General features: G+C 45.8%; 2 protein-coding genes across 6 annotated transcripts; one reads left to right on the forward strand and one right to left on the reverse strand.

The window, feature by feature from the left end:
- The first annotated feature begins 552 nt into the window (after positions 1 to 552).
- LOC134018298 (uncharacterized) lies at positions 553 to 6,603 on the forward strand. Of its 3 annotated transcripts, none has more exons than XR_009929911.1 (11): positions 553 to 1,019; positions 2,686 to 2,785; positions 3,254 to 3,397; positions 3,756 to 3,927; positions 4,020 to 4,156; positions 4,255 to 4,401; positions 4,505 to 4,591; positions 5,756 to 5,831; positions 5,943 to 6,019; positions 6,175 to 6,344; positions 6,444 to 6,603. XR_009929911.1 is itself a non-coding variant. In XM_062458190.1 (11 exons), the coding sequence occupies exons 1-10, from the start codon at positions 925 to 927 to the stop codon at positions 6,274 to 6,276; spliced, it is 1,137 nt and encodes a 378-aa protein (XP_062314174.1). In that variant the 5' UTR covers positions 553 to 924; the 3' UTR covers positions 6,352 to 6,603. The 3 variants fall into 3 exon arrangements, 2 of the variants coding, with proteins under 2 accessions (XP_062314174.1, XP_062314173.1); XM_062458190.1 differs by having other exon boundaries at positions 6,175 to 6,276; positions 6,352 to 6,603; XM_062458189.1 differs by having other exon boundaries at positions 6,175 to 6,603.
- A 198-nt stretch (positions 6,604 to 6,801) lies between these two features.
- On the reverse strand, positions 6,802 to 23,177 carry arhgef19 (Rho guanine nucleotide exchange factor (GEF) 19). Of its 3 annotated transcripts, none has more exons than XM_062460013.1 (16): positions 22,835 to 23,177; positions 13,806 to 14,499; positions 13,118 to 13,519; positions 12,801 to 12,933; positions 12,619 to 12,704; positions 12,182 to 12,438; positions 11,893 to 12,053; positions 11,471 to 11,623; positions 11,200 to 11,329; positions 10,928 to 11,002; positions 10,676 to 10,765; positions 10,309 to 10,472; positions 8,474 to 8,632; positions 8,248 to 8,327; positions 7,995 to 8,099; positions 6,802 to 7,865 (listed from the first exon to the last, which is right to left on the reverse strand). In XM_062460013.1, exons 2-16 carry the CDS (start codon positions 14,476 to 14,478, stop codon positions 7,708 to 7,710), a joined length of 2,826 nt encoding a protein of 941 aa, XP_062315997.1. In that variant the 5' UTR covers positions 14,479 to 14,499; positions 22,835 to 23,177; the 3' UTR covers positions 6,802 to 7,707. The 3 variants fall into 3 exon arrangements, with proteins under 3 accessions (XP_062315997.1, XP_062315996.1, XP_062315995.1); XM_062460012.1 differs by having other exon boundaries at positions 13,118 to 13,579; XM_062460011.1 differs by having other exon boundaries at positions 13,118 to 13,606.
- Positions 23,178 to 26,722: the final 3,545 nt, after the last annotated feature.

A 26,722-nucleotide genomic window follows, 5' to 3' on the forward strand; every position in this document is an offset into this window, starting at 1 on the left:
GAAAAACTGTGTGTTTCAGGCTGTCATTGTTTGTCTTGACGATGCTATATATACACAAACAGTTCTGTGCATTTACCTTCTGACACAATGGTACGATCGAAATTTACAGGAAGAACAAAAGGACCTATTGTGGTTTGTTGTTTTGACTGCAACTCTGTATCTCCTAGTTGTGTAACACCTAATTATCTAGTCTGTGTGCCTATACTTAGACTCAGCAAACGCACACAAGGATGTTTTTGTTTTTTTATAGGGTCAGCTTGATGTCATGTTGCACAATAGGTGTGTAATTGTTTGCCTCATCTACATCATTCTCCAGAAGACAACAGAGCTCATCAGAAGCATTCCAGTTGGTTTCTGACCATGCTGAACGTGAGCCCAAGAAGGGAACGGGTGTTCCTTTCGACTAAGACGCTGAGCACATGGTTCCGTTTCAGCAGACAGGGTTAACGGAGGAGGCACTCTACACATAGCACTCAGTACCAGACCTGACTCTCACCAGCCACTGAGGAAGTCCTCGTCAGACTGCAGACTTAACAGGAAGGAAGGACAAAATGCACTTTGCGTTACCACAGGCTTCCCTCTGCATCGCGTGTGACTTCTACATTCTACCTTCGGCTCCACTGCAGACAGTCCGGCTTGTGTAGTTTTAATTGAATATCTGATTTTCTTGGGGTTGAAAAAGAGCTTAGCAGACTTAGTAAGGCCCCCGCCACCCCTCCACCCCTCCACCCCGCCTCAACCTTCATATCCTCTTTCCTTGGTAACAACCCCCCCCCCTTCAAGTCACTACTTCTCTTTAGTCTTCTGGTGCGGCAGGAGTGGTAAGGATGAGCGCAGGGGCAGATGGGACTCAGTGTGCGGACTGAGGGCTGAGGGAGAAGGCGTGCGGCTCTGTCTGGACTGTGGCTGAGACCCTCTCCAGTCATGGGATGCTGCAGTGTGACCCAGAGGAATTCTGGGATTGACGAGGTGGGCCCTGATGAGATCGAGCTGCTGGAGCTGTCGGGAGATCATTCTGGGTAAGGGGGTTTTCTGTTCATGATTCTGCACACCTTGTAACTTGAATGTTATACACAAATTCCTTGTCCCTTATGATCAGCAGTGATTATCAGGAAGACTTATAGCGTTGACAAACTCTCTGGTTAGTTTTTCCCAAAACAGTCAAAATGTTAACAATATGATTGGAGTTCTGTCAAACATCCAGACATGAAGACATCCAGACTTTGAAATCAGCTCCATGTTTAGCATTTTAACCATGACTGGCTGTACTCTTAACTTTGAACAGTTTGACAGTTCCAACAATGAGAGTTGGATTTGTTTATGTTGTTGTTAATTGTTGAATGATGTCGTATCGTTGTCGTGTACGAGCGAGGACATGCTTACCTGTATGGAATGTGATCAGTTGATTGATGAATCTGGAAGATAGCAGTTTCACAGTTCCTGTCGGTGAAGGATAGGAAACAGAGCAGGCTTTGACAGGATGTGCTAGATTCAACCTCGCCCTGATCTGGTTAAAACTGGTCAAATTTGACTGTCTGATCTTTTTTAAGTATTTGTATGTAAAGTTATAGAGGGTATCATATTTGAGTGTAAAGTTATCGGTCTGTCAATCAGATGTTCCACCACAGGCCCAATACAGACAGAATCAGACAGATTTCCTGTACCTGCGCAACGATTGTAGAGGATAGTAACACAATCTGCATTTGCGATCTTGTAAATGTGTTTTTTGTTGTTGTTTGATACAGTTTTATGTCTCTGAAACCATGAAACCATCCCAGTTTGGAAACATGTTGAACTGGCTGCTCGAGGTCCAAAAACAAGCCGTGGCGGGAAAGACAGCTTGACTCGTGAGGTCGTGAACACAATGACGCAGCAATAATGTGATTAGCGGTGGTTGATACTGTCACAATAATTAAAGGACAATAGCCCTGCATCTAAGCGTCTGCCGAGACCGCAGCCTGACGTGGGCCTGGGTCTGGCTGGGCCCCTCGGTGGAGGAGGGGGGATTATTACAAGAGCAAGACACACAGGGAGCTAACAGACTGCATGTGTCCAAACTGTGAGATGCCCAGGGGATTAGCTACAAGCAACACACACACGCGTGTGCATGCACATACACAGACACTTGGACGCACACACATGAACATGTGCATGTTCATACATGCACACACACACACGCACACACACACACACAAAGACACGTAAACACAAAGATTAAATAGCTTGTCACACTTCTGTGGTCGTGTCTTATGAATAAACACACAAACACATCTCAATTTGCGGTCAAATTAAGTATTTATACAAAGCCACCAACATGCACTAAGGCACTAGGATTGAGGAAATAGCTGCAAGTGCAGCATCAGTTATGGCTGCACCTGATGAGCACAGTCAAGAGGCGTCAGATGGCTGTGTCTGCCCATCAGACCCAAAGTAATCTGCTTATGTCTGGTGGGGTGGAAGGGTGGGGTGTGGTGGGGAGGGGTGGGGTAGGGAGTAGGCTAGAGGTGGAAATTGGGAAAGGGAACAGACAGTGTTATTGACAACAACATGGTCAAAATTTGAACTGCAAATGTGCTTTTGCTGTCAGGAAAATTCCTGAATGTGTACAGTAGCTTTGTTAAAGGTACACAGGTCACATGATACTATTCCTACTGTGTTTATTACTATTGTGTAACATTGTTTCAGGATATGGAGTTTAGGAGAGACCAGGCTGCAGCTCTCTGTGAGGAACGACCAAGACAAGCCACTTCCTCCCAGACCATCAGTACGACACCTCGAACCGGAGGTTAGTGGACAGAAGAGGTGTGAGTGTTTGTTTGTTTAAGGGTGTGTTTATGCATGTTTATGTGTGTATGTGTGAGTGTGTCATTGCTGTAGGAAACAGAGACACAGGCCGTTTGACAGAACAGTTTGTATGAAGAAATGCTGTGAAAAACATTGCAATATTTCCTCTTTGTACAGTCATTAGTCAGAGCTCAGCTAACAGTATTAACAGATTAAATGAATCATGGTCCACACCACATACACTATTTCCACATCACAGGTGATATAATTTTTAGTTCCTGCTTGTGAAACCAGAGATAGGACTAAAGGACTTACTTAAAAACTAAGATGAAAAGTGGGACCTAAAACCATGAAACCGAGACTAAAATGACTGGAAGGGAGGATCGGAAGCAACAAATAAAGTTGTAATCGAGTTTTACCGGTTCTATGGTCCAGTTCTCTGTCGTGAATGTTTCCCCCCTCTCCCTAGGTGGTGCTGTGGGGCAGCTGCAGAGATGAGCTGCATCACATGATCTACTCCCAGCCAATCAGGGACTGGGAAGGCCAGCCTGCTCACATGTATGGAGAGATAGTCCACTCATCCCTGGTGTCTCTGCTGAACAGCTACACACAGGTACCATCTGCTAAGGTTACCTTTTATAAGGTGACTTCCATTGTTGTATCGTGGCAGCTGTGCCTCTGATGTCCCTGCGCATCAATGTCAGAAACGTTATTTGTGGATTGACCGGACATTTTGTGCTACTGTACATTGCATTACGAAAACATGCAGTTGGCATCCACCATGAAGATACTGTATAGATATGATCATGAGTTGCTGTAACACACACCAAAAACAGTGGAAACTAACCCGGGTTACTTCCCTGTTCAGTGCGTATCTGATGTCTGGGTACACTTTACTTATCGTCTGTGTGTGTGTGTGTGTGTGTGTGTGTGTGTGTGTGCATGTGTCTGGGTGTGTGTGTTTTCCACAGGAGATGACTGAACATTATCTAGTGCTGTTCTCCTTCCACTTGTTGATCCTGTCTCTGGATCATTCTCGACATGACTTCATCTACGGAGGCATGTTACCTCTGTCTGGACTCTCCTCGCAAGTCCTCTCCCTGGACCACAACACCTCAAACTCCTACGTGTTCCAAATCAGTGGTGAGCCCCACGACTCAACACAATCACACACAGCAGAAGAGAACCAAATTGTTTCAAACTGACATTTCCCCCTCTTGTCATCGTCCCACCAGGTCCAATGCTGGACTCTAAAGTCTTTCTGTGTACCAGCGCTGCAGAGCTGAACAAGTGGATGGAGCACCTGGAGGATAGGAGATACAAGGCTGTGTCACAGCCTCTAAGCCCCTCACACTGTGCCCTGTCCTACCTGGTAAGGTGTTCACCTGAGTGGGGCGTTTAAGGTTGTGATTCAGAGAGAGGTGTACATGACAGTCAAGGATGTCAAATCGATATAAATCTGCGCTTTAGTTACCCTGCGACGAAACCTGGAAGAAGGACGAGCTGAGAATGTATCTGCTCCAGGCTCCGATCTGGGAGTGGGAAGGTTCTCCTATACAACACATGGGCCCACCAGGATACCTGTCTCTTGTCCACATCATTAACACAGACAGACAGGTGAGACAACACATGCTTCCAGGAGCCATCGGCTCTCAGTATTTCAGTTATTTACCAAAGTTAACTTAAACCTAAAAAGCAATAAATGGATTGTTTGTTGCAGGGACTTCAAGAAAGACTCATGGTACTCTTTCCTCAAGACCTTCTTCTGCTGTCAGTTGATAACAAGCGTCTCAATATAACTTACGAGGTAGGCTACTGTTAAATATATGTAACATGATGTGGAAACACTGGGTTCATGGTTTCACAATAACCCTTTTGAATCTAAGTTTCCCAGGTTTTCCTTGTGTCAAAACAAAGTAGTAAGTTTCACATGCGGTCCAGCAAATAATGGGAATTGTGTGATTGAAGACACTTTCATTCTTACACCACAATGGAGATGTGTGCAAGTTGAGTGTGATAAGTACAGACGTAATCAAATCTACTTTAATAGTTGTTAAACAAGCATATTGTTTAACAAAAACACATCAATCAGAAGATTAATGGAGGTTGTCATCCATTTTGGCAGGGTTCGAATTACGGGGGGGGCTTGACCCCCCTATTTAAGACTTGGACCCCCCAAAAGAGATTAAAAAACAGGTCGGGGGGGGGGGGGGGGGTCGATACACACCCTGGAGAAGAAGTTGACCCCCCCGATTGTCATTTTTATAATTTTCACTCAGCATTTTGGTTTGCGTGGTTAGTAGAGTGGGAACAAAGCACTGAGGAAAAGAGAACATGCCTGTCTCAAGCTAACACTGCTAGCACTGTTACTAAACATGCCTGTCTCAAGCTAACACTGTTAGCACTGTTACTAAACATGCCTGTCTCAAGCTAACACTGTTATCACTGTTACTAAACATGCCTGTCTCAAGCTAACACTGTTAGCACTGTTACTAAACATGCCTGTCTCAAGCTAACACTGTTATCACTGTTACTAAACATGCCTGTCTCAAGCTAACACTGTTAGCACTGTTACTAAACATGCCTGTCTCAAGCTAACACTGTTAGCACTGTTACTAAACATGCCTGTCTCAAGCTAACACTGTTAGCACTGTTACTAAACATGCCTGTCTCAAGCTAACACTGTTAGCACTGTTACTAAACATGCCTGTCTCAAGCCAACACTGCTCGCACTGTTACTAAACATGCCTGTCTCAAGCCAACACTGCTCGCACTGTTACTAAACATGCCTGTCTCAAGCCAACACTGCTCGCACTGTTACTAAACATGCCTGTCTCAAGCCAACACTGCTCGCACTGTTACTAAACATGCCTGTCTCAAGCCAACACTGCTCGCACTGTTACTAAACATGCCTGTCTCAAGCCAACACTGCTCGCACTGTTACCAAAGCTCTACTTTCATTTGGCTTTAGGGTAGATTACCTCGGAAAACCATCAAAGCCGTAGAGAGGTCCGCCTTGCCAGGGAGACTACAATTTGAGTTGACAGGTAACCTGTTCATACATTTTGTGCTGTTCTTGTATGCGTCCATGTTTAATGTGACGATGTGTTAAATGTGCATCTGTTAACTGGCATGGTAATATGGTATGTGTGGTGCAGGTGATTTTATGGATCCCATGCAGGTATCCTGCACCTGTGCAGAAGACTACCAAGACTGGATGTTCCAGTTACAACAGGTATGGCCTTTGACCGTCGTGATGAACAGAAGCACAGAATAAATCTGTTTGTTATTAATAATCCAATCTGTCCTTTACAATACAGTATACAGATGATCAGAAACCTTGCTTATTCAAAATGGTAATTGAAGTGTCTGGTTTGTTTTTCTTCATAGCCGGAAAGTAATATTAAAGGTACCTCAAACCACACTGCTCCACCTCTCATACCACAGAAGAAGAGGAGCAGGAAGGAGTCCCAGGAACCAATGATCACATGACTGAACCACACACAGGACGATGTCATGTCTGAACCACACACAAACACACACACACACACCAGGACGATGTCATGCCTGAACCACACACACACCAGGACGATGTCATGCCTGAACCACACACTCACCAGGACGATGTCATGACTGAGACCCACACACACCAGGTTGAGAGCCTCAGACTTCTCGGTGAGGCTTCTGTCTCAGTGGTCCTGGTGGAACCATGTGTGGATGGTGTTATGTACATATGCAATCTGTATTTGTAGAGGTACTTCAAAAAGAAGAGGTTGCTGTGAAGCTGTAGACAGGATGTGTCATACAAGGGAAAGTATAATACTGAAAATATCACTACACGATTAACTGGAAGGTCTAATTAAAAAATTCAGAAAAATACAGTTGTCTTTTGTTAAATCTTTTCCTTTCTAATACAGATTGAATAAAATAATTTTCATAAACGAATATTTGTACGGCCATGGCCACAAATGGTTAAGTACACTATCAAAATCTTCCAAGCTGGCATTCACAACACAGTTGGAAGTATTTGCATTTATTTGAAGGGTTAGACATGTACATTATTGTGCTTACATCCAGTTAAACACCCAGGCCCAGTTTCCCAGATATGGATTAACCCTCGTCCTAGACCAACATCTTTTTCAATGGAGATCTTAATTGAATATTTCTCTTACTTTAGGACTAGTCTTAATCCATGTCTGGGAAACTAGGCCCCAGTGTATTGCCTCCCTCAGCCTTCAGCTATCCACATTGTTCATCCACTGTCAGTTTATTAAAGGTTTATTTTAAAGAATATAGAATATTTTTGGCGGACCTTGGCTTATATAAATTACAATTCAATATAGTGAATTAAGTGTTATACTATTCATTTCAACAGGTAAGTACATCTACAATATGAAATTTACATCATTATATCTCCATAGAGAATAACCAGCTATAGGAGCTTCAACAGGAAGGACTTAAATTAGTACTACAACTCAGTAATACAACAAAAAATATGTCGAAGAACAGTAAATGTGCCACTGGAATTGTGAACATCTGTGTAGATGGTAGTGGTTGGTCAATGGTGCAAGCCTTTGCACAGAACAGTAATTCAATGGGTAAATCAAATCATACACTTTCAAGATTTGGTCTCTAATAACATTGGCGTGATGCTGTGGTGTTGTATGCAGTCATAGCAAGCATGAAAGAAAACGGCCGCTAACCAGCCCTATTGCTTACAGTCTGTTTAAGACGAGCCAGTATTTCGGTAAACACCTTGTTAGCACCTGCTGACACTAAATCAAAACTCCCACTTCCACCACTTATAAAACTTAATATCGTTTCAATGACATGAAGCAGTTCTAGAAAAATACTTGAGCTGGGTAACCGTGAACGTTTACAGTTTGACATTCTGAGTGTATATAGTGAATTAAAGGTGGCTGTTTAAAAGAGCTCATCCTCTAGCTTCTGGGTGACACACTTGACGCGGATGTTCTCGCGGAGGTTGCGGAGACGTGCGCTTCGACTCGTGATCTCCTCAACATAGGTTTTGGGGAACCAGCCCCGCTCTCCATCAGACAGGCGAATGCCCTCCACCCAGCCTGCGGATACAGGTTCAAATTATAACGCTCACTGTGACACCCTTAGCTCTGGCGTCCTGTATTATGTACGCATTTCAGGATGAGTAACAATAGGTCATATAGTTCGTCAGGATTGAATCTGAGTCTTACCGTCACTTGTAATTGTCTTTGCTTGAAGAATATCCGCTTTCTCCAACGTTAGCTCATCGTGCTCCTGGGCTTGGTAGCTCCTTATGCACTGAACTTGCGAAAGATCTGAGTCCATATCATACAAAAGACAGAAAACGTTATTTTCAAGACTTTAACTCAACATAATCCTTAGTGTTATTGTACAATAGTATCGTTGAGAACTGAAATGTAATGGTACATTTATGATAACTATTTATGCTAACTTCTAACACACCGTCGTTGATGCTGGCTTGTTCGATGTCCTCCAACGGATCAGATCGGAACATTGCTGTGATCCATCTCTGTTTCCCACTCCTGTGTGGACACGAAACAACACTGGTTGTGAAAGTTGTCAACTACAGCACTGGTCTATCACATAGATTGACACTGGGAATTAAAACGACGATGTAATTCGGGCGAGATGTATTCAGCGGGAACTGAATGTTAGTCAGCCGTCTCACTCTGTGTGGGCCTTGAGCAGGATCTGGTGTTTGAGCTGCTGGCCTTCACAAAGCTGGAGGTAAAATATGAACCCTGAGATGCCGTGAAGCTTCTGACCAAGGTCCTTCACTTTCAACTCCCCGATCTTCGCATGCACAAACACCATGAACTTCCAGGTGCTGCAAACACGGAGAGGACAGCAGGATTTACCACAGTTTACTGGGCTCACATTCAACCCATGCTGTATCCCGCACAACCTTTAGACTACACTTATTAAATAGTGTAAGACCTTCCAGTGTTCCCACAGAATTAGATTATATTTGTGGTGGAGCCAGACTATGGAAGCAAATCAGTGACATTGTGTTTTGAAAGGCATTAAATACTTAATTTTGAAATTTAAACACCAACGAATTTGTGGGTTTTGAATTCACCTCTTAAAAATGTAAATAGGAATTTAACATTTTTGATCCGAAAATTCAAGGTTCACAAATTCAGGTTGCTCAAATTAGAACGGTAAAATTCAGATAGTCAAAATTCAATAAAAAAAATTTAGCTTCAGAAATTCTAATTTAAACAAAATTCAGGATGCTCAAATTTGAATGGTGAAATTCGAGAGTGATGCTGGTGATGTAGGTAGGAAAGTGGTTCCTCCTTGTATATTACAGTCTGGCCAGTGGCCATTTATAAAGCAATACAGTGATGCTGGTGATGTAGGTATGTTACTGTGATCATTATGTATAACAAGTTTAATCTATACATCAGTCTTTTACACAGAGAACACAGGGGGAACAGATTTCCCTGGGGGCCAAAGAAAAGTGGTTCCCCACTTTTTTGGGATCTGAATTTCACCATTTGAATTTGAGCAACCTGAATTTCCGAACCTTGAATTTTGGGATCAGATTTTTCTTTACATTGAAATAAATTCATTTTAAATTTTAAAGAGGGGAATTCAAAACCAACAAATTCGGTGGTGTTTAAATGTCAATATTAAGTATACAATTTCTTAAAAAATTCAAAACATGATGTCACTGATTTGCTTCCATACTTAGCCCAAACCTAGCTCCTAGTATGATTTTGATTTTGAAAAAAAACTTCTGTACCTTTACTTAATTTAAGATTCGTATATGTTTAGTGTTTGCACCTCCCTGCCACAGTAAATTCTGTGTTTGTATAACATACATGGCGAATAAACCGAATTCTGATTCTGATGTGAGTGTAAATAGACACTTTTTTTTTGCGTGAATTTGAGCGCTAAATAGTTTTTGAGCTTTATGTAATAGAAGAATTACGTTGGACTCGTATTGTTATATTTGCCAAATGTATTTAACAATGTCAAAGCTCTCTCTTGGAAGTCGCTTTGGATAAAAGCGTCTGCTAAATGAATAAATGTAAATGTAACAACACTGTGATTTGTGGGCCATTCCCTTAGCTAAAGTCTGCCAAAAATGCGGACTAACGAAAAGGGTGCATAAAGGGCTCAAAATGTCTGCGAAAGAGCCGTCGCGCCCCTGACGATTTGACCGTGGGACAGCCCAAAACCCTCATAGATTTAGCGAGAAGTCCATGAGTCTGGACATTGGGATTGGGCCTAACCGTTCGTAAACTCCGTATTGATTCTCCGGCCGTCTTTTCGGAGGGAAAAAGCCATTCACTGCGTGAGAATCTACAAAAAAAAAATGTGTTTGGCAGGCCACACAAATATGTGAAACACTGCTTTCTCTTTTGATAATGCATTTATATGACTTTATAGACGATATTCGATTGATAGGTTCGAGTTAACCACTATAGGGCCTTAAGACAAATGCTCCCTCTAACTCACTATTCATTTTCTACTTTAGTGGTTCTAAGTACTCACTCTTTCCTCCTGGACAACAGAAGACAATCGTTGAACAAGTGCAGGTACACAGGTTTAGTGGGCAACTTGAACTTTGACCCGGAAATGCTCATAGTCTGTGTGTCCACCTCCAGCAGTTCACCATGCTTCACCAGCCAGCGAGACTGAGAGATCAGAGGGAAGATCTGGCGTAGAGAGAGAGAGAGTCAGAGAGAGAGAGAGAAGGCAGACATCGGGGGCAAATAGAGAGAGAGATTTGTGCCAGTCATTGTAGGGTGTATTTGTTTAGTCACTCATTGCAGATAACATTGTAAGTATTTTATATCCTTGACTTTTGTTATTGTGATTTAACATGGGACATTTAAGAGATTATACCAGGTTTATGTACCTTGCCCTCAAAGTTGATTTTCTTATTGAGGTGAATTAGCTCCTCCATCCTCTTCATTGACTGCACGCTGGAATTACATTCCTTTATGATCTATGAAAATACAATTACAGCATCTGTGTCACACATTTGACATTGAAAGAAAGACGGCCTTTGTTTATGCCTCTTCAAAGACAGCACCAGTGTTGTCCGCTGTTGGAGCTTGTGTCTATCTCTGAGCCTGTGTGAGCTTGTTGTTGGCAGGAACAGGGCTACCTTTTTCAGCTCATTAAAAGCCTTGGTGGCTGTGTCCTCATCGCGAGAGCCTGGCGTCGTCCTCTTCAGAATGTTCTAGAAAACAACCGTGGAACAAACTAAAACATCGAGACAAAACTGAAAAGCTCCTCGTCTTTCTGTCACACAGTGCTAATGTCAACTCTTGAACAGCAAAGAGTTTCTGTTAAGTCGTGTTCTTTTGGAAAGTCACTTGGTTGGAAAACCAAGTGTGTTGTCCGTTGCATGTCCCTTGCATGTAATCGGTCCTGTACCTCCACCAGCATCTTGAGCCGTGTTATCCGCTGAAAGGGGAGGATGAGGAAGGAGGTGAGAGGAAGACGCTGGCAGATGGGGTCTTCCTCCAAACGAGCCAGAATACCAGGGAAGCGTGCATTCTCCTGCCTGAGTGGAGAAGAGGTTGCCATTTAGGGGTTTCATTTTAGTCACACAAACCTCATCATTGCCGTTATTATCACATTCAGTTTGAAACAAGCAAGAGTGGAATGACAAGTGGAAAACACACGCAAAGTAAGACTTGCTCACAGCAGCCGCTGGTAGGTCTGTTCCTGGTAGGCCTGGTTGGTGACGTAGGGGAGGTAGACCCTGCGCAGGGCTGGACAGTGGGTGAACACAATGTCACACACGTCAAAACGCAATATGTCTTCCTCCAGCCTGTGCTCCAGGTCTTGCAGGAATCTAAACGTAAAAGAGAGATTCAGAGAGAGAGAGAGAGGGGGAAAGATTTAAACCGAGCTCAATAATTAGTGACAAAAGATGTGGTGTAGGTTTGTTTTCAAACGGGGGCACTTTCTTAATCAAAAGTGGGGGGGACAGATTTGCAGTTTTCAAAATATATATTCACGCATAACGAAACCTACGCCCCCGGACGCAAGATACATAATTAGATAGAAGTGAGACACGGGTAAGGAGACCGGGGGGGGGGGGGTAGAGAGGTCTGCATGTACCTCTCACTGACGTCCTTGACCTCAGGGAGCTTGGAGAAGAGCCACTGTCTGTCCTGCACCCCCAGACACTCCCCCAGCTCCTGGGACTGCATGAAGTGGTCCACAGCGATGGTCAGGCTGCGGATGTACGACGCCTCCGACGTCACCAGCTCAAACTTAGCCTGCCGCCATGAGGGACGTTGATAAACAAACAAACAAACAAACAAACAAAACAAAAACCTTGTTGGCATGAGTTTCAAACCTACAGAAGTGAGTGAGGAATGGGACGCTGTGCTGCGTTCAGGTTCACCTCCTGTAGCTTGCACTCCTCGTTGCTGAAGTTGTCCAGCTGGCCGCTGGTCCGGACGTCGGGGATGTCTTGCCACAGGGAGAAGGCGGAGCCGCGCGACGAGCGGAAGGAGCTGGACGGAGACAGATTGGACGGAGACGGGGTGTCACCTGACTCCTCCTCTCTCGGCCCCTCCTCCTCCGTGCCGGGCTCCGCCCCCTGCTGCCTCTGGATCTCTCTGTTGATGGCGACGTCGCTGTACTCCTGGTACAGAATGGCTGGGAGAGGCAGAGTATGTCAACGGAGAGAGGAGGAGAGGAACGAATGTAGGTTGAAAGGAAAAGGCTTCTTTAATCAAAGGCAAGAAGTAATTAAACTGTCTCAGGCTAATTAAACTTCCTCATGATATACACTATCGCCATGCCAGTCATGCAGAGTAACACCATAGTAACACTCACAGCTGGGAAGAAATCGCGACAGGCGGTTGGAACTGCTGAGAGTGGGAGGAGAGCACCAGTCCTCCTCCGCCGACTTCTTCCTCATGCTGCGGAGAACACGTACGATATGTTAACGTACGTCCGATGAAACACGGATTCCAATTGGAATGCGGGATACTCCGTCTCGATTGGCTGTTGATCACCTGAGTTTGGTGCTCCATCGATGCAGCGACATGTTGCTGTCTGTGGGGGGCAGAGGTGGGGCGGGTCCTACAGGGCTGTGGGGGGCGCTGTCACAGGAGCCCCCTGAGCAGCGGTGCCTGGAGGTGGACTTACCTGCAGAGCAGGAAGGCATCAGGTAAGGGGGAGAGAAGCAGAAAAAATAATTTAAAAAAATATTTAAAAAGCGTTTAATTTATTTATATAAATTCTGTTTTTGGTCGAGGCGATTTCTGCACAGGTCAGACAAAACGGCTAGCAGTAACCGTCGGTGATGGTGTTCCCTGAGACGGCTACTCACAGTCAGGGTTGGGGCTGAGACTGTTGGGATTCTGCCGCTCTCTGGAGGCCACGCGAGCCGAGAGGGACTTCCCAAGCTTCAGGGTGAAGGAGTTCTTCCTCTGGGACAGCTGCAGTCTGGAGATAAGCTCCGAGGCTGAGAACCGCCGCCGCTCGTGGTCTGTTGAGCGGGCACGAGTCGAGGAGCTCCCCCTGGTGGCGAGCGAGGTCTCTGCAGCTACGCAGTCCTCCCTGATCCCTGGTATGGAGTCTTCAGACAGCTGCAGTGGCTCTGTGGGTAACAGTAGAGTCTTTGGGAAGTTTGACGTTTGGTGGTCCACAGCCTCTGTTGACAAGGGACTCGTTGCCTCCTCCAGGAAAGTCCCGCCCTCTGGGTCCTCCTCCAGGAAGGACACAAAGGATCCTGGGAAAAGGTAGTCAGTGTCCAGGACGGGGCTGTTAAGAGACTCGTCGCTCGGGCTGTCTGGAGAGTACACTCGCATTTTACGCCCTGGAACAAGACATAAACAACACTATAGCAGAACTATAACTATAGTAACTTGGCTACTAGATGGAGTGCAAAATGTGTCCTAGCTCATTTGCTCACACTTTTTACTTGCTGACAAATTTGTAGGTAATTTGTACGTGTTGACATGAGATCCATGTCGCATGCTGATCGAGTCGAGTGTCGCTGTAGACTCTGCACTTACGGATGGACTTCTCTTTGAGGGAGCCCTGCGACACCCTTCTCTGGGGCTGACAGGTGTCTGGGCTCTGGAACCCTGGACCCTCTGGGGAGGGAGGGGAGCCAGGCAGCTGAGAGTCCCAGGAATCCCTGTCTCTGTACAGGGAGGACAGAGGGAGAGTCAGGGGGAGGCTGAGGGCAGCATAGAGGGGACGGCACACGGTGGAAACCGCCAGGGGCTTCTCCTTTGAGGGATCCGTTCTTGCGTTGTTCTGGGGATCTAACTCATCGTCGCCCCCTAGGGACTGGGCGTCAAAGCTCAGGTCTGTTCCAGTGTCTCGATCTGGCTTGTTTCTCTGGTTTCCATGTTGGGCCCCATTGACTGTGTTGTTGAGGCTGTCCAGAGAGAACGGGCTGTGCTTCGTGTTCAGAAGGCTGGACTTGGGGGAAGCCTGTCCGTTGGTTTTGGGCGTCACTGGAGGCTGTAGCTCGATAAACGCCAGCGTTTCCTGCTGGCACACGGCAACGTGCTTGTGGTGGCATGGCCTCAGGAGGGGCCTGTCATCCCGGGCCTCGCTCAGAGCCTGGGTCTCGCCTGAGCCAGGGATCCACATGCTGGGGCTCTCTCCTCGGCAGCGGAAGGCGTGGAGGTGAGGCTGGAAGTCAGGGAGAGGAGAGAATCCATACCCGGGGAGCATGGCTGAGAGAACGCATGGGAGCTGGGGAGCAGGAAGAGGGAAGAGAGGAGGAGGAGAAAGAAATGAATATATTTGATCTCACTGAAAAATACGGAGAACGACACACTTGGACCAGGGAACGCCTAAAAAGTAGGCCATGCTTCCAGAGAACCATACCAGCAACAAAACCATATTGAACAGTTAACAATGTGGGGAGTCAGGTGGCTGAGTGGTTAGGGAATCGGGCTAGTAATCAGAAGGTTGCCGGTTCGATTCCTGGCTGTGCCAATGACGGTGTGTCCTTGGGCAAGGCACTTCACCCTACTTGCCTCGGGGGAATGTCCCTGTACTTACTGTAAGTCGCTCTGGATAAGAGCGTCTGCTAAATGTAATGTAAATGTAAATGTATGACTGGTCATGTCGCCAGAGGATTCCCTGGAGTGAATCAAATGTGACACAGCGGTGGCAAACAGGCCAGAGTGTTCCAGTAGATGCTTCTGTTAGGGCTTCTGGGTCTGTCCTGGAGCTTGTACTGTTCTTTCACTGTACACTACTTACTCATATGGTATGTTTCCAATAATACCTGTCAAACATAATCATATCTGTGTCTCACAGGATATATAACCCATTGAAATCCATTCATCTGGACTCACTACAAGGTGGCTAAACCAAGCCATGCATTGATTATATAAACACCCGAAACTGTGTTTATATACTGAGTGCTGATATTCTGACACGTGCAGGATGTGCTTCCCTCTAACTCACTCACCTTCATACACACACACCTTCATACACACACACACACTCACACACACACACACACACACACACACACAGGCCTCTAAGTCTGGCCTATGTGGCTGCTGATCCGTGTCTTCCTGCTCTTAATTAGAGGCTGCTTCACACACCGTTCTTAGCCCCTGTACTTATCCCCTCATCACACACACACACACACAACCCCTTCATCTTCATGTGCAGATGGCATGCTGGGCCTGGCCAGAGCTCTCTATGTCACACAGCAGATACAGCACAGACACTGATAAGACAGAGAACACAGAATCCTGATCACGCTTGCTGTTCACCCTATTAGACTCATCTATCACTCTGTCTGTCTGCTTGTCAGCCTGCCTGTCTGTCTGTCTGTCTGTCTGTTTGTCAGCCTGCCTGTCTGTCTGTCTCTTTTGTCTACAAAGCTACCCATTTTCCTTTTTCCAATATTTTCTTGTTTCTGAATAGGTAATCTTCTCTGTACTAGAATCACCACTCAGTTAACCAGGACATGCCCCAGTTAAAGTGACACACACACACACACACTCAAGCATCCTCTTACCATAGACACTCTTGCAGGCACGTGAACATACACAAAAACACACCATGCACAAACACACACAATCCACCCTCTCCTTTAACACAACCACACCCACACACTCTCTCTCCCTTTCCCTCTCTCTTTCTTTTGTATCACTCTCTGACTTACACACACACACACACAAACACACACACTAAGGCATGCCCACAAACACACACAAACACACAAACACACACACAGGAGCAGACACAAACGGTTACCTGTTCCCTGTCCCAGACAAAGGCAGTCTTTATCCCAGTGACTGGGGAGGCAGTCCGCAGCTCAGGACACCTGAGAGGGTGTGGGAACGTCGAACTGCTTCCATGCACATACAGTCGGGATACAACGCCTATTAACTCTATATACTATATTCTACTCTATAGATATCAGAACTCACCTGTTACTGGCAAAGTAAAGCCGGCAAACAATATATACTTCAGATAAGTGTGGTTGACATTCCCACAGTTGGTTTGTATTGGCATGATTTCAGCACATAGGCCTACAGCAATTCCAGTAGGATAAGTTAAATAACTCAGGATGACTCCCTGTGATTGTAACAAGCGACATTTTAATCTGCATACAATCCCCCCCACTTACATTCATATGAGGCAGGTGTTATGTATTGATGTTCTGTTTGTCCCTTTTGGTTACCAGTAACGCCCCCCTTTCTAGCGGATGTGGAATCTTGTATGCAGTTCGTTGATAAAGGAACGGGTAATGTGGTTTCATCTCCCATCATGTTTAGTGTATTTTCTAGTCGTATAAGGTGCACTACACCACAGCAGGGGTGTGAATCCCATGCACTGATACCATTGTCACAACGCTACGTTTTCAAAGGGTTTATAATTTGCCTTATCATAAGCTGTTATTTGTGAGTGTTATGGACTTTGCTTTATGAGGTTCTCCCTGTAATCTATGAAGGCCTCTGTTAGACAGAATGTCTACATAGTTAGTTAATGAGTAGCACCTTGGCATAGCTTCTATGGCAGTTACAGTACCATATGATTAAAGTAGAGTATTCGACATTGATGTGCATCTTAATCCCTTAATAGAATAGATGGTTTGTTCACATGAACATGAACTCAGTGCTGATTTAGCGTCATGAAAAGCTTTGAAACTATTACAGTTAGACACTAAAAAGTGGCTGGGCACTTTGGTGCAAAGGTCATGCAGTAGGCAAATGCATCATGTGACTTCCCTCATAATGATGTTGTTTTAATTGTTAACGACCATGTCATGAGTATGCTCAGGACACAGTCAGGTGGGGGGTCAGATGGCTGAGCGGTTAGGGTTATTAATCAGAAGGTTGCCGGTTCAATTCCTGGCCGTGCCAATGACGTTGTGTCCTTTGGCAAGGCACTTCACCCTACTTGCCTCGGGGGAATGTCCCTGTACTTACTGTAAGTCGCTCTGGATAAGAGCGTCTGCTAAATGACTAAATGTAAATGTATGCACCCACCACCTTCATAGCACATCATTACCATCAAACGCATTCTAGGACCATACTTTGTCTCTCAGTCCAGTTTCAGAACTTCATTCTTTTCAACTGCCACTAAATCCGGTCTAAACCTTTCACGCCTCCGCGGGTAGATCATAACATTGGAAAAAGAAAGCCTGTTTAAAACAGTGGCTTATATCCCCTCCCCTGTCTGCCAATCTTGTCTATGTCTAATAAGTCTCTGTGTGTGTGTGTGCACATGTGTTTGTGAGTATAACGTGCGTGTGTGCATATGTGCATGTATGTGTGTGTGTATGAATGTGTGTGAGTGTGTGTATGAATGTGTGTGTGTAAGTGTGTGTGTTTGAGCGGAGTGCAGAGGCCTGGCAGGGAGGTGTGACCAGGTCCTGTGTGTGTGTGAGGCAGCGATGATGCCGTGTCGCAGAGGAGTACTAATTGTCTTGAGGCAGACAGGAGGACTGCTCTCCCAGACCCACTGGGTTACATCAGAAAGACAACCCAGTCTTTTGGCTCAAGATCCACTACCCACAAACTATTCTAGACACGTTTGAAGAACGACTGAGGTTGTTGTAAATATAAGGGCAGTATACCGTGTATGACACTAAGGTGACACAGATCAAAAGTGTCATACTGTGTGTGAGGAGAGATTATAAATTCAGTATATGTTGCAGAATAAGAGAATAACAGCAAACAGCTGAAGGAACACTCTCTAAGAGCACATCTGAGCATCACAGGAGACGGGGGGACTATCCGTCTTACAGCATGTGGAAAGAGGATATCTGTGTTTTCATTACGGCCGTGGTAGAATGTGGGTTAAAGAGTTCCATTGTATGAATCTGCCTTCTGTTCAGTGTACACACAGGTGAGCTTCCCAGAGGCAAGGAGAAAGAAGCCCCCCTCCCCCTAATGTTTACACATGCAGTGGGTCCTAATCCTGTTTTTAAGCCCCGGGGGCAACTAGCCGTGTCCTACGAAGACACCATGCAGGCCCATACTGACAACCTGGCTTAGGCTCTCACAAAGACCTGACACATGGAAGACCTTGGGTGGACCGCACCTGAATGTGGGGCAGTGTGACACCAGCTGCCTTTGATTGAAAGCGACACAACGTAAGAAAGGCTCCCCGTGACCCCGGACGACCCCCGTGACCGGCTGCTCGGCATCACGGCTAATAGAAACCGGCAGCACAAACAACGTCCTTAAAAGCCCACAAAAATGGGGAACATCTCACATGTAAACGCCAAGACTGGAGCACTTTGCCTTCCCACTCCCACATCCTGTCTTTTTCACAACCCCCCCCCCCCCCCCCCATCCCCCCCACCCCAGTCTCACCCCCGCCAAACAGACAGACTGTGTTAGTGGACGCATGGACCACAGTAACTTGCCTAAACATAGTTTCATGGATATCAAGCACTGAAGTGGGCTCTAGAAAGATTAGGTCTATTATAACGATTTAATTAACTAATGACTCTAAGATAACGTCCAAGGCCAAAGAATAACCGTTAACATTAAGGTGTTAAGTTCCAACTTTTGGTTAAGGAAGACTCAAACGGTTTTGTTGAGGTTCTTTGCCCTCAAACTGTCAATCTGATATGTTAGACCTGATTACCTCAGTACTACATTCATAGGATGACCTACTTTGAACAACTTTCTGATATCTTTTGTGTTTGTTCGAAATCCTTCTCTCCATCCCTGTTTTTGCACTCAATCCCCATTGCTGTTTTCAACCAAGCCATCGTTTTCTTGGCGTTGCTAATGTTTGTTATCTGGACAGGTATGGACAAGTCATCCCCAGCTTTGCTTGTTGTGAAACCTGATCGAATGTCAGAAACACACCTTGACGCTGACCATGGAGCAGGTCTCACGGAAATATGTGTTTATGCCCGTAGGTGAAACTAAATAGCAATAAAAACTAAAGTGTGTGCAGTCATTAGGATTAAGTGGTGAATAGGAGGGAAGCTAACCGGCGACAATACAACAGATAAAGAACTCCAGAATTATCTCCCAAGCTAGCAGCCAAGTGAATAGTTTATATCGAATTATCTTTTATATTTATTATCGTTTATATTTCTATATTTATAAATATAAACGATAATAATCTAATGTGCATTTTCAAAAAAAAGGCCATTCAAATTTTAAACTGTAGCCTATGAATGAACCTGAGGGATTGTGTGAAACTCACCTTATTAAAAGAACTACCGTGCCCTACCTAGTCCCAGTCTGACACAGCCTGAAGGCTACAGTCCTAGACAGATGTGCAAGCCACTCAGGCGGAGAAGCGCCTCATTCACGCAGCCACAGGGCTTGGCCTCTGTTAATGCTTTTACATTCACTTATACAGGGGTGCAAACTCTCTCCCGCACACACAAGAAAAGGAAAAGACGTACATGTTCTCAAATTTGGCAGGAATTTATATCGAAATGTTACCCAAACATGAGAACATCTGAGACAAACCAGAAAATGTCATGTTTGATGCGTTTTGTTTTGGATGTTCACAGTAGGTCTATAGAAAAAAAGGAGATATATCTTGACTTTTTGAGTTGAACAATTGAGAACAACTTGCACTGTCTGTGTTTTCACAGTAATAGCACATAACAGGCTGCAGCCTATTAAGAAGCACATAACATCACAAACAAATACAGTCACAATCAAACCAACAAATAAGCGAAAAACACCTGGAAAAAAACGCAACCGTTTTTTTTATACAGGCTACTGTTTTTTCATTGATACCAGCGAGTTAAGTTACAAGTTCATGTCCAACTTCATTACCGCCCTGCCCCCATCAGGACTCCTTTCCACATTCCCTTGATTACAAGTCTCCTGTCATTCCTCTGAAATTACCGTGTGGAAGAGCGGCAGAAGACAAACAAAGACGCTGGACTTTCCACGTGCAGAGGCAAAGACCGCTATTAGTACATGTAGACTATAGGTCACTGTTTTTTGGGGCCGAGGTGTGAGGGTAAAAGAAAGTGGTTAACCTCATGAAATATCAGTGAGCATTCATTTAACAGATGGCTATGTTCAGTGAGTTCAACACTTGAGTGTAGTTTGGTTTTTGGAAACCAGGTCAGTCGAAGCATTTCACATACTGCCAGCCGAAATAGGCAAGTATGTCACTCTTGTGATCTGATTTTCATAGCACAGCCTCAGTCAGAATCTGAGGGAGAATGTGTGTATTTTTGTGTGTGTGTGTGTGTGTGTGTGAAAGAGCTGGATAGGCTATGGAGTATGTGAGTGCAAGTAAGATTTGCATACAAGGTCAGAGAGAGAGAGAGAGGTAAACACAGACAGGGTGTGGTACTGTCCTGTCCTGTAGTGCTCCCTGTACATGGACTGTACACATACAGTCTGCACTGACTGACAGGTGATGGGGCAGGTGCTCCAGACTCCAGCATAACAGATTTAGAGAGAGGGAGGGGGAAGAGAGAGAGAGCGGGAAAGGGGAGAGAGGGTGTGAGATACAGGGGAGAGAGGGATCTTGGAGGGTACAGGGGCAGGATAACTTAGGTACTAAACTTAGTTCTACATCTCAGAAAGAGCCCATGACTGAAGTGAACTACTCAAAAAAGCTTAATATCAAGAAATCACCCTTCGGCAAAACTCAAAAAGAAAGAATGTGAGTAGTAATAACTGGATAAAGTACTATTGTATTTCCACAGATATTATCTGTCTAAGATGACTACTGAGCCTGTGACCATTTAAAATTCCCGGAGGCTTGCTACTCGTAAGAGGCCCTCAACCAAGCCAACATTACAGTACATTCGTAGTGCACATGCACAGTAATCCAAATCACAACGTGACTCAATCTTTCACACACTACGCTGAACCAACCTACAGTCTTGAGCTGAGACAGCACACACGCTGTTTGTCTGACCTCCAGCTGTTGTGTTGTCTGTGAGGACGGTGCCAGACAGGTCATGGCTGAGCCATCCAACAGACAACACGGTGTGACATCACAGACTGTAGAATTTAAATCCAAAGACTTCCTTGTAGACTTGTCTACACATCAGCATGGTTCAGGTGAGTCCTTTAGCATATCAAAACATGCTTAAAGTGCAACAAGTCTGCATTTAGACCACCTGTGTTGTGACTATCCACAATGGATTTATCATATCGCACTTCGTCAATTCATATCAAGGCACAGAAGCCTACACACACGCTTAGACACACTATTCTGTTCGGATGACAGCACCCTTATTCATCGTCTAGACAGACAGAGAATCTAAGGGATTGTTGCACTTGCGTCCCCTTATCTTACCCTCTCAACTCAGAACCATTTCTGATGAATTATCTATAAGCATCAAACTTAGAAGAAGTCTTTGGGGACATGTCCCACTTCCAACAGGTCGGGGGGAAAAGCGTGCCTAAGAGCCAGTAATAGCCTCTGAAGCACTGAACACATATTGCCTAGCTGTTGAATGCCATCATTGCATCGTTTGTTTGTCCCTTATAAGAGAGTGTAAACAACTTCGGTCAATAGCAGTTCTTACGACAGAGCAGAGTAAATGGACAAACAACTTATAGAGGTTGTGAGAGAGGAAGAGAGAGGAGAAGAAAAAAAAGGGAGAAGTAAAGAGAGAGAACGAGAGAGAGGCTGGGTGTAAGAGAGGGAGAAGCCTCCCTCTGCAGAAACACTGCCTCTGAGAAACACACACAAACACACACACACGCACACACATGGGTGCTCCTTGGTTTACAGCCTAGGGTCACTAAACCAGCTCGAGGACTGAGGAAGGTAGCAAAAGGAGAGAGAAAGAGTACGACAAAGCTTATGCACCTCTGTGCCAAGATTCAGCCATGTACAGTCTTTTTTAAAACCCATCTCCCAGCATACTCCAGACATGCTGCTACTTGCCCCGTTTAGCTGCAACTCAGCGCTCTCACACTGTAGCAGTTACAGTCAGGTCTGTGGCTCGCAAATGGCTCACCAGCTATGCCAAAACATTATCAATTCAGACAACAACGCTGTATTGGAATACATTTTCATGTCATGACCAAGCTTAAGAGGATATGCCTCTACTTGCATTAGTTATGAAAGTAGCATTTGTATTAGCATAACGTTAGAAAGTTAGCGTCCTGAACCAGCAGTGATTTGTTGCATGTTTTGAATAGTGTTTGGATAAAGCATCATTGAACATTCTCCCTATTCTCCTTTCTGGTTTTTCAAAGAAACCATTAGAGGTTTTTTTCTCCAGTATAATTTGTTGTTGCAGGAATAACCTACCCAATACTAAAACTAAAAGTACGAAATAGTAGTCTTAAAGCTCCTTTAAGATCGGGCTTTCTACCAGTGAACCTATTTCATGCACCGTGCTGAGATAGACACAGCGCACCTGACATGCAGCCAAACACAACTTTTCTAAAGTAAGCACAAGGAACTGTTACCTCTATCACCAAACAAAACAATCCCCATTTTCACACACCCAACCCCCCCCCCCCCTCCCCCCAGCCAGTCCTAATCTGGTGACAACCGACAACTGGTACACAATTCATTAGACTACAATTCGGGTTGTTCATGCTACCAACACAGATAGGGACTCCCAGACAGACGGTATGGATGTATGTTGTACCTCATGGGTATCAGTATCTTGTGGGCTGGACCACGCCAGCAGCCGTGTTCAAATCCCAGCCATCCTAGCGTGATAGTCGAGCCACTGTGTCATCCATGACTGCCTTGAGTTCCTCACGGCTTCTCTTCCCTGTTCTCTCTCGTTTTAACTCCACTGTTCCGCAGACAGGACGGCAGGGCAGGAAAACTGTCCCGAGACGCTCCTGCTCTCCTTCGTCCCAGTCTCCTCTTTTCTTCTCCTTGGCGAAAAAAAAAAAGTAAAGAAGAGAGGCAGAAACACTGTGGTGGCTGTGCCGGCTACTTACAATGCAGATCCCTCTTCAGGTTCTCTGCTCCCTTTCCTCGCTCACATTTCTCTCTGCCTCTCTCTTTCCCTCCCTCTCCCTCCCTCCCTCTCCCTCCCTCCCTCTCTCTTTCCCTCCCTCTCTCTTTCCCTCTCCCTCCGCCCCTCCCTCTCTTTCCCTCTCCCTCCCTCCCTCCCTCTCTCCCCCCCTCCCTCCCTCCCTCCCTCCCTCTTTCCCTCTCCCTCCCTCTCTCCCCCTCCCTCTCTCTTTCCCCCTCCCTCCCTCCCTCCCTCTCTCCCCCCTCCCTCTCTCTTTCCCTATTGCTCCTGTTGGGGAAGTGCACTTTCCCCGTTCCTGTCTCTCCTCCCTCTCTCCCTTTTTTTTTCTTCCTGTCTAATAGTTATTTAGTGTTTCATTTCAACACCTGCTTATAGAGAGAGAGAGCGAGAGAGAGAGAGAAGAATGAGCTACCAGCCATCTACTTGGAAGAAAAATGGTTCCTTCTTTGTGTGTGTGTGTGTGCTGCGGTTAGATTTGTGTGTCAAACAGAAGCCTGCTGGTGTGTAGGAAGCACATGGGGGGGGGGGGGGGGGGGGGGGGGGGGGGGGGGGGGGGGGGGGGGGTGTGGAACGGAGGTTGACTCAGTGGGAGGATTCAGGACAGTGTTTAATAAGAATGTGCTTGTCTGTGTCTGTGTGTATTTGTGTATGGTGACTGAGTGTGTGCACATGCCAATAGCTGCACTGTGCATGTGTGTGTGCATGCAAGCCATAAACTGGCAGTTTGAAGAAAGAACTGCCAACTCATGTTGAAACTATCCTTTTAATTCATTCCATCTCTCTTTCACTCCTACAATTTAATCACCTTAATTACTCCCTAAACAGACCTGTAAGGAGGGGAAACAGGTTGCCACGGGCCGACACTTGCTTCAGCCTTGATGAGCAACAAACTAACTGGCCTGAGATGACACCACAGACTACTCAAAGTATCAAACCGAAGAAAAACAAGCCACGAGATCTGATCGATCTGAAACAGTGAGCCGTATTTTTGTTTTACCTTCGATCAAGCCATTCATTAGTAATGCCCCTCAGTTAAAATGACAACAGAAATGTGCACATTAAAGTCAAGATGATTGTTCAGCCAGTATGTTGTGGGTTTCAATCCCTCTCGAGCATACATTGTATCACAGGGTCGAGTCCCACCCCCCTGTAGATTCCATACATAGTTTATAAGTCGCTTAGGATAAAAGCATCAGCTAAATGAATACGAGGTAAACAAACACATAATCATCAGGATGATTTAGGCTCTTCTCTCCCCTCTGCGTCACAAGGTTGCAGTGGTGCAGGATTCTTTTCCCCCTGTACATGTCATTCTGCCCTCTTGTTTTACATGTCGGGGAGATCCTCCAGGACGGCTACAGAGTTTGTATTAGAGTACATTGCTGGAGAGGGCCTGTTGTCCACGCTGCATACCTCTGCTACCTGACATGTACTAACGTACTCTTCCTCCAGGCACAACGGCAGAGGCACGCTCAGCAATCCAAACAATCAAAAAGTCGGTGAACTCGCAAAGAGGGGGGGGGGGGGGTGGGGGTGGTGGGGAGAGAGTGGGGGGGTGGAGAGAGAAGGAGAGAGAAGGGGGGTGCAAAGAGAGAGGGGGGTGGAGAGAGAGAGGGAGAGAGAGAGAAAGACGGGGAAATAGGATAAGAGAAGGATATGGAGAGAGAGAGAGAGAGAGAGAGAGAGAGAGAGAGAGAGAGAGAGAGAGAGAGAGAGAGAGAGAGAGAGAGAGAGAGAGAGAGAGAGAGAGAGAGAGGGAGGGGGGTTGGAAAGAGAGGGAGAGAGCGAGAGAGTGGGTTGTTTAGCGATAAAGGGAGTGATTCGAAGATGAGGCTAAGAGAGTGAGTCAAAGATGGGAGTGAGAGAATGAGAGACAGAGAGAGCAAGAAGGGGAGAAGGGAATGGACGGAGAGCGAGATAGGGACGGAGAGCGAGAGAGGGAGGGATATGGATAAAAAGAGCAGTTGCCCAAGGCCTCAGGAATATTTTCTAGAGGGCGGAGGGGACGAGAGAGAAATCATTAAGAGAAGAACACCTGTCTCTTTCTGACTCCCAATAAATCAACATAGTTTCATCTGTCTCTGTCCCTGTAGACAGACTGAACATTTCTGAGTTTGTGAAGCGCAGGGAAGGGTTAGAGGAGACATACCAGTTTGACAACAGTTTGTATCATTTTAATTTGCAAAAAAAAAAATCAGCTGTTACATTTATGTTAACGTTGAGTTCAAAGGTCAATTACATTCCAACACTGTGTAAAATGTCAGTAATTATTTTTATAGTAACCGAAGGACAATAATTACCAGCTCACCATCAAGCAGAATTGTGGATCAGCAAAAATGTACCCATCTCGAGTCTATTCTGTAAACCTGAAACCTGGGTTCTACCAACCTGCAGGGAACCCCCCACAACGCTCCAGCTCTCTTTCAGCACATGTGAATCACTCAGTTACGAGTTTGGTGCAATGCCAATCATGCAAGACATGAATTCAGGGTGCTGATGCTGGTTTGCAGAACAGAACTTGACGACACTGCAGAGTTTCAGAACCAGACCAGAGTTCTGCTGTAAACAATCTCATGGACTGACTGTTTCACATGGACAAGCAGCCCATGAGAAAATAAGTCAGTATAACTATAACAACCTGGTTTTAAAAATCTATTCTGCGTATCCCACTGAACCCCCATGCCCCCCCTCCCCAACCCACCCAAACACACACACACACACACACACACACACACACACACACTCCACCGCCTCCCTTTCTTCTTCTTCTTCTCACTGTGCACCCCCGCCCCAGCTTCCGCACTGCGGTCCTAACTCATGTTGCCAGAGGACGCGTCGCTTGCTTCAGGGCACACAGCATAGTTGAGTTTGGACAGGGAGAGTTGGGAAGAGAAGAAGGCAGGCAGGCAAAAGTCTGAGCAGCGTAAAACAGCTGATGAACCACTACAAACTGACACGAAGAGAACAGTTCACATATCTTTTGTCCATTATACTGTTACAATCCAGGATTATATTCATGACTACGCAAAAAAATAAATGATAGCAAGACAGGAACAAACATGTACAAACGACCATCATGGACTCATCGTAACAGCCCGTGCTACAGTAGACTGCAGGAGTGTGTGAGGAGTACTCACCCCAGCCCGGACATTAACCACATGAAACACACCACAACAACAGTGCAGTCTGAACACGAGGGCACACACACCGACGGACACGGCCCCGACGCCAAGGCCCCGACGCCACGGCCCCGACGCCACGCCCCGACGCCACGGCCCCCCGACGCCACGGCCCCCCGACGCCACGGCCCCGACGCCACGGCCCCGACGCCACGGCCCCGACGCCACGGCCCCGACGCCACGACTCCGATGCACAGTGACGGACAGTCACGTCTCAGGGGGATGGAGGGGGCAGAGGGAGAAATGTGTTTGTTAGGGGAAGACCTGCAGTGATACTGCAGTTTAGTGCTTTTAGGGTTTAACCTTTGAGGGGCTTTTAGGGTTTAACCTTTGAGGGGCTTTTAGGGTTTAACCTTGAGGGGCTTTT

This window comes from Osmerus eperlanus, chromosome 4 (genome assembly GCF_963692335.1).
Source record: "Osmerus eperlanus chromosome 4, fOsmEpe2.1, whole genome shotgun sequence".
Classification (NCBI taxonomy): Eukaryota; Metazoa; Chordata; class Actinopteri; order Osmeriformes; family Osmeridae; genus Osmerus; species Osmerus eperlanus.